The sequence below is a fragment of the Melanotaenia boesemani genome, chromosome 10 (assembly GCF_017639745.1).
Source record: "Melanotaenia boesemani isolate fMelBoe1 chromosome 10, fMelBoe1.pri, whole genome shotgun sequence".
Lineage (NCBI taxonomy): Eukaryota > Metazoa > Chordata > Actinopteri > Atheriniformes > Melanotaeniidae > Melanotaenia > Melanotaenia boesemani.
This window is the reverse complement of record NC_055691.1, coordinates 37282228-37297622: the sequence shown is the minus strand read 5'-3', so window position 1 is coordinate 37297622 and position 15395 is coordinate 37282228. Positions and strand designations below refer to the sequence as shown.

At 45.6% G+C, this 15395-nt stretch overlaps 1 protein-coding gene across 1 annotated transcript in view; it reads left to right on the top strand.

Moving 5' to 3' along the window:
* sntb2 (syntrophin, beta 2) overlaps positions 1-14063 on the top strand; it is a 43116-nt gene extending 29053 nt beyond the window's left edge. The window contains exons 3-7 of the mRNA XM_041997567.1: positions 3972-4182; positions 7785-7927; positions 9033-9229; positions 10118-10308; positions 11971-14063. Of these exons, the coding sequence (XP_041853501.1) occupies positions 3972-4182; positions 7785-7927; positions 9033-9229; positions 10118-10308; positions 11971-12063 (835 nt within the window). The 3' untranslated portion in view covers positions 12064-14063. The remainder of the gene's footprint in view (positions 1-3971; positions 4183-7784; positions 7928-9032; positions 9230-10117; positions 10309-11970) is intronic.
* Positions 14064-15395: the final 1332 nt, after the last annotated feature.

Sequence of the window (15395 nt, the reverse complement as noted above, 5' to 3'; positions counted from 1 at the left end):
CTGAATGGCTAACTGAAGGCCGGACAATCCTGATCCAGAAGGATTCCCTGAAGGGAACAGTTCCATCCAACTATCGGCCAATAACCTGTCTCCCCACCACATGGAAGCTCATGTCAGGCATCATAGCGGATAAGATAAGTGGGCACATGGATCAATACATGAGCACAGCACAGAAGGGCATTGGTAAAAATACCAGAGGAGCAAAACACCAGCAGCTGGTAGATAGAACAGTCACTCGGGACTGCAGAACCAGGAATACCAATCTGTGCACTGCCTGGATTGATTACAAGAAAGCCTATGACTCAATGCCAAACACATGGATCATGGATGCTTGGAGATGTATAACATCAACAGGACTCTAAGAGCCTTCATTGCAAACTCAATGCAGCAGTGGAAGACCACCCTTGAGGCCAACTTCAAGCCAATTGCACAAGTGTCCATCAAATGTGGCATATACCAAGGAGATACCCTGTCCCCTGTTCTGTTCTGCAAAGGTCTGAACCCCCTCAGCCAAATAATCACCAAGACTGGCTATGGATACCGACTCAGGAATGGGTCCACCATCAGTCACATCCTCTACATGGATGACATCAAGCTGTACGCCAAGAGCGAGCGAGAAATTGACTCACTGATCCACACAACCAGGATCTACAGCAATGACATCGGAACGTCATTCAGACTTGAGAAGTGTGGGCGGAATGTGACAAAGAGAGGGAAGGTAGTCCATACAGAAGGGGTCTCACTCCCAGACGGCAGAATAGCAGACATTGAGGACAGCTACAAGTACCTTGGAATCCCACAAGCAAATGGCAACCTCGAACAGGCCACAAGAAAAGCAGCCACAGCCAAATACCTCCAACGAGTAAGGCAAGTCCTAAGGAGTCAGCTCAATGGCAAGAACAAGGTCCGGGCAATTAACAGCTATGCCCTGCTGGTCATCAGATACCCTGCGAGAATAATAAGCTGGCCAAGGGAAGAGATTCAGACTACAGATGTGAAAACACGAAAGCTCCTGACCATGCATGGAGGGTTCCACCCCAAATCCAGCACCCTGAGACTGTACACTAAGCACAAGGAAGGAGGCAGAGGACTAGTGAGGGTCAGAACCACTATCCAGGATGAAACATCCAACATCCTTGAATACATCAGGAAGATGGCCTTAACGGACAAAGTGCTCGGTGAATGTCTCAGATAGTGGAAAACAGATCATGTGGTGATGGAGGAACCATCATGGGAGGAAAAGCCCCTCCATGGGATGTACCACCGACAGATAACTGAAGTGGCTGATATCGAGAAATCCTACCAATGGCTAGAAAGGGCTGGACTGAAAGACAGCACAGAGGCACTGATCATAGCTGCACAGGAGCAGACCTTGAGGCCCAGATCTACCATACAAGACAAGACCCCAGGTGTAGACTGTGCAAAGAGGCCCCTGAGACAACCCAGCACATAACTGCAGGGTGTAAGATGCTGGCAGGGAAAGCTTACAAGGAGCGTCATAACCAAGTGGCTGGTATAGTGTACAGGAACATCTGTGCGGAGTACAGACTGGAAGCCCTGAGGTCAAGGTGGGAAACACCTCCGAAGGTGGTAGAGAATAACCGAGCTAAGATCCTGTGGGACTTCCAGATCCAGACCGACAAAATGGTAATGGCAAACCAGCCGGACAATGTGGTGATGAACAAACAGCAGAGGAAAGCCGTTGTGGTTGACATTGCAATACCAAGCTATTGCAACATCAGGAAAAAGGAACATGAGAAACTGGAGAAATACCAAGGCCTGAAAGAAGAACTTGAGAAGGCCTGGAAAGTGAAGGCAACAGTGGTGCCCGTGGTCATCGGAGCACTCGGGGCAGGAACCCCCAAACTGGAAGAGTGGCTACAGCAGATCCCAGGACAAACCTCAGACATCTCGGTCCAGAAGAGTACAGTCCTAGGAACAGCCAAGATACTGCAGAACCCTCAAGCTCCCAGGCCTCTGGTAGAGGACCCGAGCTTGGATGGATGAGAGACCGCCCACAGAGGGCGAGGGGACAATTTTTTTTAATTTTTATATATGTATCTATCTATCTATCTATCTATCTATCTATCTATCTATCTATATATATATCTATATATATATATAGATATATATATATACACTACCGTTCAAAAGTTTGGGGTCACTTCCCTATTGAATCCCATGGCAAAGTGACCCCAAACTTTTGAACGGTGGTGTATATATATATTTATTTATAGATATATATCTATATATGTAGATATATACACAAAACTAACACTCTCCAGGCGCCAAATGCTAGTAAATTTTTCGTTTGGCGAGTAAATCTCAGAGGGCTATCCGCCAAATGGCGAGTAAATGTTTGTACCAAATTAGTCATGTTTTTCTCCTTGTGGTGGATTTCTTCTTCATGTTTCTCTGCTGTCTGCATGAACGACGCACACAAACATGCACTGACGCAAACACTCATGTGACACGAGAACGCGCTGCACTGTTTCAGCACCGTTTAGCTCAGGCTAATGAAGCAGGTGTGGAGATTTTTAGCAGCAGCCGGCCAGCTTTCCAAAAGAAAGCAGAGAGAACTGGAGGATAAATCAGCAGCTTACAGCCCCAACCAGAAAGTTAGTGAAAAGTGCTGGTTTGGACAAAGCGATGTCTTCTGTCTGCTTCACGGCCCGGTTCCGCTCGCTTCTCATGCGTCGACTGTAGGCGGTTCTGGAAAGCCGTTTTAGCCAATAACGTGTGTCCAAATGCGCCTTATGAGTGCATTCTGAATATAAAGCATTTTATATCACAAGCAAACACTCCTAATTTCCTCCCAGATTTTTTCAAGTGTTGCCTCCTCCCTCAACTAATGGTAAAGCACCGTTAAAACTCGCGATTCGGTGGAGGAAGCCACCTGCAGGCCAGTGTTTGGAAAGAGTGAGCAAGAGTGAAAGTGGAAGAAAGTCTGCGGGAAGGAGGTTTAAATGCAGCGGTAGTGGCGAGTCCCCCCTTCACCTCAACCAAACTTGTACCCAAAAAATGTTGGCATTTGGCAGCGGTGTGGAAGTATTTAGGATCTAAGCCAGACGATGAGAAACAGCGTGAGCAGCATAGTAAAGAGTGTTTAGTCCTGGTTGCAGCACCGCAAACCTCTACAGTCACATTGTCTCCTCCTGTTTGAACACTTGCTTGTGTTGTTCTTACTCTCAGATGTAAGTCGCTTTGGATAAAAGCATGGTGAAGCCGTACAAAGCAGGAAACAAGGCTGCCGTTCAGTGCAGTTTAATTCTTTGTTTCTTCTTCTGCTATAACCACATTTTATAAGGAATGTCTGTTGAAAATGTTTTCAGTTGGAATGACTGGAAAAAATGCAAATAGAGCCACAAGAAATGAACATACCAGATCTGAACAGACTTTTTTAATTTTATATTTAATGATTAATGTTGTTTTATAGGTAAGAACTAACAGGCTGTTAGTTCCAGGTTCAGTGTGCAATAAGGTCATTTTAAAAGGTTTTAAATGAACATTGACCTGGTCCACACCTCAACTTGGTCCAGTTTTTTCTTGTTTTGTTAAAGTTTTGTGAAAAATCATGCCAGAGAATTGTATATATACACACACATAGATGGATGGATGGACGGAAATTCACATTATTAAAGTTAATAATTAATAACTGTGTTAAATAATCGAGATTTAAGTCAAAATCATTTCGCCGAAGTCGAGCAGCCCTACCTTTAGCATCGCTTCATGGCAGCTTTTTAGAAACCCTGTTGTATATCTGATACTCGTCTTCTGCCCCCTGGTGGACCTCAGATTATTGAAAAATGAAAATTTTTCGCCCATTACTTCTTGGGTGGGGCTTTAAAGAGTAAATAGCAGCTTGTTTTTGACTGAAACGACTCTGCCTGTAGGTTAAAGGGTCTAAAGTGTTTTTTTTTATTAACCCTGGTGATTGTTGCTCTGATGAAGCTATTGTTTCTGCTCTGTAGACTGCTGGAGCTCCATTCCCCAGACGGCCAGCACACAGTGGTGCTGCGCTGTAAAGACGGGACCACCGCCAGCTCCTGGTTCACTGCCATCCACACCAACATAGCCGCGCTGCTGCCACAGACCCTGGCACACATCAACGCCTACCTGGGGGCTTCGTCTGCAGCCTCCACACACCCTCACCTCAAACACATCGGCTGGCTGGCTGAACAGGTATATTTTTCTGGGTAACTGGCACAAACCTCCATGGTAGTATGGAAATGGTGTTTCCAGTTCTTCCAAAGCTATAATTCAACCACATGTTCTCAAAAAGAAATCCAAGTGGGTTTTAGGTGTAGTCTGATTACTTTACTTCAGCCACAAATGCTGGCTTTTTCGCTCTAACAGCCAGGGTGGCACACAGGAAGGTTTTCATGAACTAGCTTCAGAAGACACTCAGGCGCACAATCATGCCCTCTGATTGGCTGGCACTCAAGTCATGACTCAGACTAACACTCTGATTTTACCACGATGCTCACACCAAGTTCTGGTCATTGAGTCAAATCCAGCCTGAAGAGCTGATTTATAGTTATCCATAAATGTTATTTATTTGTGTGTTTGTAGGTGCCGGAGGTAAATGATCATATTATCCCTTTTTAGATGAAAATATGTTGGATCACAGGTTTGCCTGGAAAGCCTCAGTGTTGTCTTAGATGTGTACAGACGGAGGCCCAAAAGTAGTGCGGCCCAAAAGTAACATGGCCCAAAAGTAACACGGCCCAAAAGTAACATGGCCCAAAAGTAACGCGGCCCAAAAGTAACATGGCCCAAAAGTAACGCGGCCCAAAAGTAACATGGCCCAAAAGTAACGCGGCCCAAAAGTAACGCGGCCCAAAAGTAACGCGGCCCAAAAGTAACATGGCCCAAAAGTAACGCGGCCCAAAAGTAACGCGGCCCAAAAGTAACATGGCCCAAAAGTAACGCGGCTCAAAAGTAACGCGGCCCAAAAGTAACATGGCCCAAAAGTAACGCGGCCCAAAAGTAACGCGGCCCAAAAGTAACGCGGCCCAAAAGTAACGCGGCCCAAAAGTAACGCGGCCCAAAAGTAACGCGGCCCAAAAGTAACATGGCCCAAAAGTAAGGCGGCCCGAAGGTAGCATGGCCTGAGCTGCTGTGACGCCACACTGCAACACGATGCTGCAACACTGCGCTTATCAAACATACGCCGGAACAGCGGCCTGAAGGTAACGCGGCTCAAAGGTAGCGCGGCCCGAGGGTAGTGTGGCCCGAGGGTAGCGCAGCCCAAAAGTAGCGCGGCCCAAAAGTAGCGCGGCCCGAGCTGCTGTGATGCCATGCTGCGACACGACGCTGCGACACGACGCTGCAACGCTGCGCATATCAAACATACACCAGAACAGCGGCCCAAAGGTAACGCAGCTCAAAGGTAACGCGACCCACTGAGAATCCTCCTGAACCTCTCCATTAGCCGGCATCGCTCTTGTGTATTCCAGAGTGAGAAATCAGAGGTTTTGCGTAAGAAGCCACTCAAATGCGCGAACCCCACAGCTGATGCGTGACAGTTGGCAGCCCTGCAAACCAAACATGGTGTACCGGCTCGTACAGGTTAGTGCTTCACCACGGTCTCCTGCTGCTGTCACGTATGACATGAGAGAGATCACTCCTCAGAAACCAGAGTGTTCAGTCCAGATTCTCCGTAGTGAAACCTGCTGTCATACATGGTCTGTGGTAACATAAGATAGAAAAAAAATCCAATGAAAACTATCGCGGCCTGCAAACCTATCGCACTCATTTTTTCTTACCGTGCAATAATTGACTTATTGCTTATCGTGACAGGATGTGTGTGTGTGTGTGTGTAGGGGTGTGTATTAAGCATTTGGGGTGAGTTGTGCTGAGTGATCACGCATATGCAACCGCACCCCTTCCAAGGATCAGAGGCAGACCAGGAGGGCCCCGGGCAACCAGGAGCCACCACAGAGACCAGAAGGAGGTGGAGGAAGGTCACCGGCCTCCTATGCATGAGGCCGCCAAGGGCCACCTACCACCCCAGGGAAGGCCCGGGCTGACACCCGGGTGGACAGTCACCAACCCTGGGCCAGCGCCCGTCCTAGCACCTCCAACCAGGCACTCCAGAGATCACAATGCCCCTCAATCCCACCCATCCCTCTAAAATTACACCCCAGTCTAACCCATCCCCCACCCCCCAACACGTTCCACACCTCCAAATTCGTACCCCAACCAACCATCCCTCCCAATCCATATCCATGCCACCATCCCAGTCCAGCCCCCCTAATCCCATCCAGCCACTAGGCTCCACCAACCTTTGAGGGAGCAGCCCAAGTGAGCCAGAGGGCAGGAAGTCCCAGACAGCCACAACAACAACCGTACACACCTCCACTTCATCCATTCTGTCCTCCACCCCAACATCCAGATACATTCACCCCTCACCCGTGTCCAACACAGATGCCCATACAGACACACATCACACAGCGGTGATGCCAGCCCGGACCTCAAGCCAGCAGACCAAACCATTCCCCGCCCCAGGCAGCCCCCAGGAAACCCCCCTCACCCCCCTGGTGTTTGGATGGTGTGTGTTTGTAAAACAGTTAAAGTTGATAACACTGAGGGGCAGACACCCGTGCAGCTCTGGTGGTGACACCCTCCAGGAAGACCGCTCAAGGAGCCCCGCCCACCATATACCACACAGCCCCCCCCCCCCCCAAAAGCCTTGTGTGTCTGTTTTTGTAGTGTCCTTGTTTTCATATAAAGATGACTAAGTGTGATTAAAATTGAGGAGTAAGCCATCCCACGGTGCAGGAGAAGCAGCCACGAGGCCTCTCCACCACAACCCGTGTAACGTGCACGCTCCCCAAAGCCCCAAGTGTGTGGATGTAAATGCAAGAGCAGGGGAGGGAGGGGTGTGAGGAGTGGCATGACCGGGAAAAAGGGAACCTCCCCCGGGAACATGAGCCGCCCCATTGGTGGCAGTAGGCTCCTTTATTTCCCAGGACCCCTCCCAGGGCAGGACGATCCCCACCAAGCCAGAGACCCACAGCACCCCCCGAATAGCTCCACACCCTGGAGGGAGGGGAGTACCAGTAGTAACATTGTTGTTATTATTATTATTATTATTTTATTAATAATCATAATATAATAATAAATAATAATAAAAAACATACACATGTACAACACATGCATTCAGCTTCCTAAACATACATCTAAGGATCATGAGCATTCCGCATCCACGCCCACCCTATATAGGACACCACCCCTCCCAGCCCACTCAGGCTACTCTCCACCCACCCAACCACCCTATCCAGTCACCTGCCCTCCACCCTCACCTGTCTAATGTTTAGTCCAGTTTTTATAAACTGGACTAATGCGAGTTTGGTTTAACTGGAGCAAAATTAATTGGTATGAACAGATTATGTTGCAACAGGTAACACTGAGGATCCGGAAATTCAGATTTATTGAGCAGAAGTTTAAAGATGGTGGTTGGCAGAGGACTCTGGGATGGCAGCCTGATCACGGGGAAGTTACAGTTAAAGCTCCAGTCCACGATCCAAAAACGTAAACAGGCAACGATCGAACTCAGGAACGCAGATTTCAGGATTCTCCGGATTAGGCGAGAATCTGTAGTCAGAGCATGGGTCAGAGTCAGAGAAATGAGGATCATGTCTGGTGCTGTACAAACAAACCATCAGCAAACATAGAAGCATGTTCAGGCAGAGGCTTCTGCAGCTCTGCAACATACAGGAGGTCGTTACCAGCCTCAGCTGTCGCTGGAACTTCACCGACATCCTGACTGTCCTCTACAGGTCCAGCTGGAAGGTGGCCGGCAGCAGCACCGGCCGGTGGTGATGGCGCTGACGGAGAAGGACATCCTGCTGTTTGAATGTGTTCCGTGGAGCAGAGAGTCGTGGTCCGGACCCCTGCTGACACACCCGCTGCTCGCCACCAGGTAACCACGGCAGGTGTTTCCCACCAACACCCCACGAAGCCTTTACCCCGGGATTTAGTCACAATCTCTAAAAAACTAAAAAAGTACAGCAAAAAAAAAAACCTAAAGACTGGAACAAAATTAATATTAAAAAATAATATAGAAATAAATTTGAGTGAATAAAAGCAAATTAATAGATCAAATAAAAGAGAAATAAAATAAAGGCCAGAAGTGGTTTTACTCCCCAGGTGTGAACAGACAGTAAAACTGGAATTTCTGTAGAAAACAAGAAGAAATTGTTCCAGAATTTATTTCTGAACTTTTCTCAAAACTTTCTCTGCATATTGTTCCACCTGTTCAGTTCTTTCATTAGTGTTCCTCATTTTCTCCATCAAAGTCAGTTTTAAGCTTTTTCTTACTCTAATATAACGTCATGGCTCATGCTGACGTTTCTGTCCAGAGCTTTTAGATTTTAGATAAAGCTTTATTCTCTGGATCATTGTGATGAACTTAAGCTTACCTGTTAACCTACCTGTGCTCATCTTAAAGCAGGTTCTCACCTGCATTGGAGTCCTGAAATGCTGCTTTCTGCATTTGAGAATGCGAATGTCCACGAGCCTGGACCAAACCAGAACCAGAACCTGGCTCATCTGTTCCTGTTCTCTCACTCAGAACTCCTGCTGCAGGTAGACCTGCAGAACATGAAGAGACGCGTTGCTGTTTGTGGACAGAGTTGTGAATTTACTAAGTGCACTTGAATGCACCATGAAGGTGGTGATTAAGGTATAGTGTCCAAACTAATTATACAGTGATAAGAGATGAGGAATCTGGACATTTTAAACATATTTATGGCGCATCTGACCTTCGGTTGGAGCCAGATTTTTCTAAAAACCCCAACACATGACTCCAAAACAGCTTAGATTAGAACAAGGTCCTGAAGAAACTGATCAGGAAAAGGAAGACGTGGATCAGACTGGAGAGTAGTGATGTACTGAAGGATCAAAGTGCTGGGTTATGAAAGGTCACCTGGTTTTTGTGGGAGGAAAGAAATCCAGACGTCAACCCAGCCTCCTCTGGACCAGAACTGGTCTGCAGCTGTCTCTCTGTTCATGTGTCTTTCATCCAGACTGGTTCATTCTGGGGGTGCCCGGGGTTCTCCCTCCCAAGGATCGGACCTCGTGTTCGCCACTCGGACCGGCACTGGGCGGGGCATCGAGTCCCACATCTTCAGAGTGGAGACTCACTGGGATCTGTCGTCATGGACGCGAGCTCTGGTGCAGGGGGCGCATGCTGCTGCCGAGCTCATCCAGGAAGTCTCTATCGGTAGGTGGCCCTGCAGCAGTCTGAGCGGAAGCTTCAATCTTTATCTTCTTTTTAATTTGTGAATCCCTGAAACCTGGAGCCAAAACTTTCAATCCAACTTCAGCTGAGTTGGTCCAGCTGCTCTCAGAGACAGCAGACATACGAAGTCAGAAGCAGTAAGTGGATCAGAACATGATCGTTTTCCACATAGAAGACACTTAGCTGCAGCTTAACGTGTAACAGAAAAACACTGATCAGTAAAAAGATATCTGGAGTTGGACTGTCTGGATGTTAACTGAAAACCATACGGACAGCACCTCAGGCCTGGAAGCTACGACCGTGCTGACTGAGCTGGTTCTGGGATGCCGGGCTTGTGTGTACATGGTGTATCAGAGGACCTGCTAGACCCGGATTATACCCGTCTGCAGGATTCTTCTTTGAGCAAAATTGAAGTAAACTCTGTAAAGATCTTTAAATGCCTGGCAGGCAAGCAGCTCTGTGTTGGTAGGGGGGGCAGAACAATGGTTGGCTGGTGGAAGAGCCTCCGCCTGCTTCTATTCTCCCTCCCCAGCCATGCAGGAACATCCTGTAACACATGGAAACGCTTTCCGAGTCATGCTGCACTGAACTGGCTTTCTTTCCTGTCTTGGATATGATGAACATTGTTAATTATGTGAACTGGACTTGTTTCCCTTTAGTATTTGGATCAGTTTGTTCAGGTTTGCAAACAGAATTCGAACGTTTGAGTCCCAGAACTTTATTTTGGAGCCTGTTTAAACAATAATCCGTCTTTAATGAGCTGCTCTGGTAACAGCTGGACTCCTGCAGCATGTTTTTTATTGGTTTTGTAAAAAGCTGAACGTGCTCGTCCGTTAGCATCTTCTTGTTTTCTGGGTTTTTCTCTTTTAGGCTGCACGTTGAACAGGCAGGATGTCCGGCTGACGCTGCACTATGAAAAGGGCTTCACTGTGACCAGGGAGCCGGCCGACCCCCCGGGGGGCGCTGTGCTTTACAGATACCCCTACGAGAAGCTGAAGATGTCCGCAGACGACGGAATTCGCAACCTTTATCTTGACTTTGGCGGCCCAGAGGGTGAAATGGTGAGTTCATCAGAACAGACGATGTTACACGAGTTTGTTTTAGAACTGCAGCTTCTGACAGTCAGTAAGAAAAAACCTCACATCAGACCTGCTTCTGCATGAGCTGAGATATGAGATACGTTTTCACTTCCTCCTCCATCCATCCATCATAAGTCCATCCATCCATCATCCATCCATCATAAGTCCATCCATCCATCATCCATCCATCATACATCCATCATACATCCATCATAAGTCCATCCATCCATCCATACATCCATCATAAGTCCATCCATCCATCCATCATCCATCCATCCATCCATCATAAGTCCATCCATCCATCATCCATCCATCCATCCATCATACATCCATCCATCATCCATCCATCATAAGTCCATCCATCCATCCATCCATACATCCATCATACATCCATCCATCCATACATCCATCATAAGTCCATCCATCCATCCATCATAAGTCCATCCATCCATCCATCATCCATCCATCCATCCATCATCCATCCATCCATCCATCCATCCATCATCCATCCATCCATCCATCATAAGTCCATCCATCCATCCATCATAAGTCCATCCATCCATCCATCATCCATCCATCCATCATAAGTCCATCCATCCATCCATCCATCCATCCATCATCCATCCATCCATCCATCCATCCATTCATTCAATCAATCATCCATCCATCCATCCATCCATCCATCATACATCCATCCATCCATCTATCATCTATCCATCCATCCATCCATCCATCATCCATCCATCCATCCATTGTTTTTCGATCCATTCAGAGCAGATAAACATTCCAGCTGCCATAGTTTTAGTCTTTCTGGTCTCTTGTTCCTTCCAGGTTTTTCCTCTTTAGTAATATCTGTCCATCCATCCATACATCCATCATAAGTCCATCCATCCATCCATCCATACATCCATCATACATCCATCCATCCATACATCCATCATAAGTCCATCCATCCATCCATCCATACATCCATCATACATCCATCCATCCATACATCCATCATAAGTCCATCCATCCATCCATCATAAGTCCATCCATCCATCCATCCATACATCCATCATAAGTCCATCCATCCATCCATCATCCATCCATCCATCCATCATAAGTCCATCCATCCATCCATCCATCATAAGTCCATCCATCCATCCATCATAAGTCCATCCATCCATCCATCCATACATCCATCATAAGTCCATCCATCCATCCATCATCCATCCATCCATCCATCCATCATAAGTCCATCCATCCATCCATCCATCCATCATACATCCATCCATCCATCCATCCATTCATTCAATCAGTCATCCATCCATCCATCCATCCATCCATCCATCCATCTATCCATCATACATCCATCCATCCATCTATCATCTATCCATCCATCCATCCATCCATCATCCATCCATCCATCCATTGTTTTTCGATCCATTCAGAGCAGATAAACATTCCAGCTGCAATAGTTTTAGTCTTTCTGGTCTCTTGTTCCTTCCAGGTTTTTCCTCTTTAGTAATATCTGCCTTTTTCCCTTTTTATTTTAAAGCAAATCTACCTTTTATAGGCCTCCGTCTCTCTCTTTTCCTGTTGTATTTTTTTTTCTCTTTCCTTTATTCCTTTTTAACCTTCCTTCCTTCGTCCTTCCTGCAGGTGTTCGACCTCCACTCGGGTCCGAAGCCGGTGGTGTTCGTCCTCCACTCCTTCCTGTCGGCCAAGCTCACTCGCATGGGCCTTCTGACGTGAAGAACCCAACAGAAGCAGCGCAGACACCAGGATTTCTTTTTAGATTTTATCTACTTTCCCAGTTTTCCCATTGACAGCTGAAGTTTAACCCATGAGTCGTTCTGGTGATAGTTTTTAAAAATGTGCCTTTCTCTCGGACTCCTGCAGCCGTCTGCGCTGCGAGGCCAAGCAAAGGAAGTGGCACTTAGCTTCAAGTCATGACTTTGAAAACGATTACTTCTGTAAGCAAAAAAGAAAATAGCTGTTAACAGTCTCATAACATTCCACATGGTGAGGTTCCAGCTCAGACAGGATGCAGCATAAGGATGCAGGGATGCTCTTCTTAGGTTGCAGCATGTGTCCTGTCAGTGTTAGTGAAATATTTCAAAGAAACAAAGGTTTTTAGTCCAGTAGTTAAAACAGCTAAGCACTGATTGGTAAATGCTGCATGTTTTTACTCTGCCTATCAATCCATAACAGCCTTCTAATGTACTTTGAGCTCTTTTTATTGTGTGTATGCGTGGAGGAAAAATGCATTTTTAGAGTGGCAGTGCAGTTACCTGAGCAGAGATTGTGAATGAAGGATGATGTGTGTGTCTGCACATCATCCCAAACTACTGTTATAATCAGGATCACCAACTGTGCCTTTTTACATGTAGAGAAAGATGCTCTTTATAATCTTTCTTTTTTATTACACATAATGAGATGATTTAAGCTTCAGACCTGCACAAGCAATATTACTCCTGTAGTGGAAATCATGTTACTGTGTTTGTTTTTTATCTGTATATCTCCTGACAGCATGACTCTGACATTGAGCCCTGTATCACATGATAGTATGTTACCGCCCCTCTTTCACACCTTCTCCTTCTATCTGTCCACTTCCTCATCTCATTTTAACAACGATCTCTGGCAGAGGACGGTTTAACAGGCTCGTCCTAAAGTTAGACCTTCACTTGACGTTTTAACAACAGCTCACCTCCTACAAACCCTGCAGCGACTTCGGATGCAATGCCTTTCATCCCGTCTTGGCCTTTTGTTTCCATCGCCTCAAAAAAGAAAATTCAAACAACAGATTTCTTACTTTCATGTTCACAAAATCAGAAACCAATGAGCTGATTTCACTTCACACCCTGCAACATTTGCAGAGTAAAATTAGAAAATACCCCATGTTTGGTGTACGCTGACAGTGAAATGTTTTAGATTTAAGCCTTTTTAGTGTCTGCAGCAGTTCCATTAAAACTCACCTGCCATTAATGTCACTAAGAATTTCAGAAAACCAAAGAACGTTTGTGAAAATGATCCACCAATTTTTCAACCTCATTTTACTGTCTTCATCCTTACAAGGTTTGATGGTTATAACAGTGTGATTTTCAACTACAGGCAATGCTAGCTAAGGCTATAAAACTAGCTTTAGCTAAGGCTATAAAACTAGCTTTAGCTAAGGCTATAAAACTAGCTTTAGCTAAGGCTATAAAACTAGCTTTAGCTAAGGCTATGAAACTAGCTTTAGCTAAGGCTATAAAACTAGCTTTCGCTAAGGCTATAAAACTAGCTTTAGCTAAGGCTATAAAACTAGCTTTAGCTAAGGCTATAAAACTAGCTTTCGCTAAGGCTATAAAACTAGCTTTCGCTAAGGCTATAAAACTAGCTTTAGCTAAGGCTATAAAACTAGCTTTAGCTAAGGCTATAAAACTAGCTTTAGCTAAGGCTATAAAACTAGCTTTCGCTAAGGCTATAAAACTAGCTTTAGCTAAGGCTATAAAACTAGCTTTAGCTAAGGCTATAAAACTAGCTTTAGCTAAGGCTATGAAACTAGCTTTAGCTAAGGCTATAAAACTAGCTTTAGCTAAGGCTATGAAACTAGCTTTAGCTAAGGCTATGAAACTAGCTTTAGCTAAGGCTATAAAACTAGCTTTAGCTAAGGCTATGAAACTAGCTTTAGCTAAGGCTATGAAACTAGCTTTAGCTAAGGCTATAAAACTAGCTTTAGCTAAGGCTATGAAACTAGCTTTAGCTAAGGCTATAAAACTAGCTTTAGCTAAGGCTATAAAACTAGCTTTAGCTAAGGCTATGAAACTAGCTTTAGCTAAGGCTATAAAACTAGCTTTAGCTAAGGCTATAAAACTACCCTGAGCTAAGGCTATGAAACTAGCCATATCGCCACATAAAATAAATGTCAGACTTTTGTTTACACTAAAATTAATGCAAAAGATGCATTGACAAAGCCCTATTTTGAATTAAGTTAACTGCCTGCCAACCGTCCCACAATGAAATGAGATTATTTTTATGTCGAGTGATTATCTCTTAGCAGTGTTACAACCTGACGTTATGTTGCTAACAGACCATATAAACTAGACTATATGGGGAAACTCTGATGAAGACGGATATGAAAGCTTGTGGGAGATCATGTAAGACATAATGACTTTCATAAAAAAAGATAAAAGGAAAGAAAATAGTGAAAATAAACCATGAAAACGATTACTTTTTTTCTAATTGAGGTGACCTGATCCATACATAGATGACAGCCCTCCTGTTTTTACTTAGTCTTGCGTTAGGACTTGACCTCTAAATGATTGTAATGAACGTATTGTTGTTGTCTTCAGCTGGTTCATGTAGCTCAGTTACTGTTCAGCAAGGCTTCTGTTCTTCTGGACCTCGGACAATGTCTCATTGTGTCCACTGACCATGCGGACAAGGAGCACAGTCCCCCTCCTGAACCCTCTGAACTTGATGTCCTTTCTAACGTTTTATGGCTTTTTAAAAGGAAAGTAAAACCACAGCATTATTGAGTCCTTCTGATTGGATTAAAGCAGAAGTAGATTTAGCTTCCTTTTAAACATCATGGGGGCGGCGTGGCTCAGCAAGGTAGAGCGGTCGTCTCGTAACCCGAGGGTTGCCGGTTCGATCCTCGGCCAAGTCGAGGTGTCCTTGGGCAAGACACCAAACCCCTAATTGCTCCTGATGGATGGTTGAGCGCCTTGCATGGCAGCTTCCGACATCAGTGTGTGAATGTGTGTGTGAATGGGTGAATGTGATGTATGATGTAAAGCGCTTTGGGTATCGTGCCAGGTACAGTAAAGCGCTTTATAAATACGGACCATTTACCATCACTAGTTTGTGGGAGGTTTGAGGTCTGTTCAGCTACATTTGAGGAACTTGTGATGTTTTAGACAAAGCTTTCAGTTTCACGTCCATCATCTGGCTGTCACCTGATCTGTTTGTGTGAAATCGGTCAACCTTGAACAAGCTACAGGCCGTCCTTCAACTAACCTGTCGGATCCCTAAAATTGGAAATACAAACCTCCTTCCTTTTTCTGCTCTAAGTCATGGCTTTCCTGTCTATGCAACTCTTC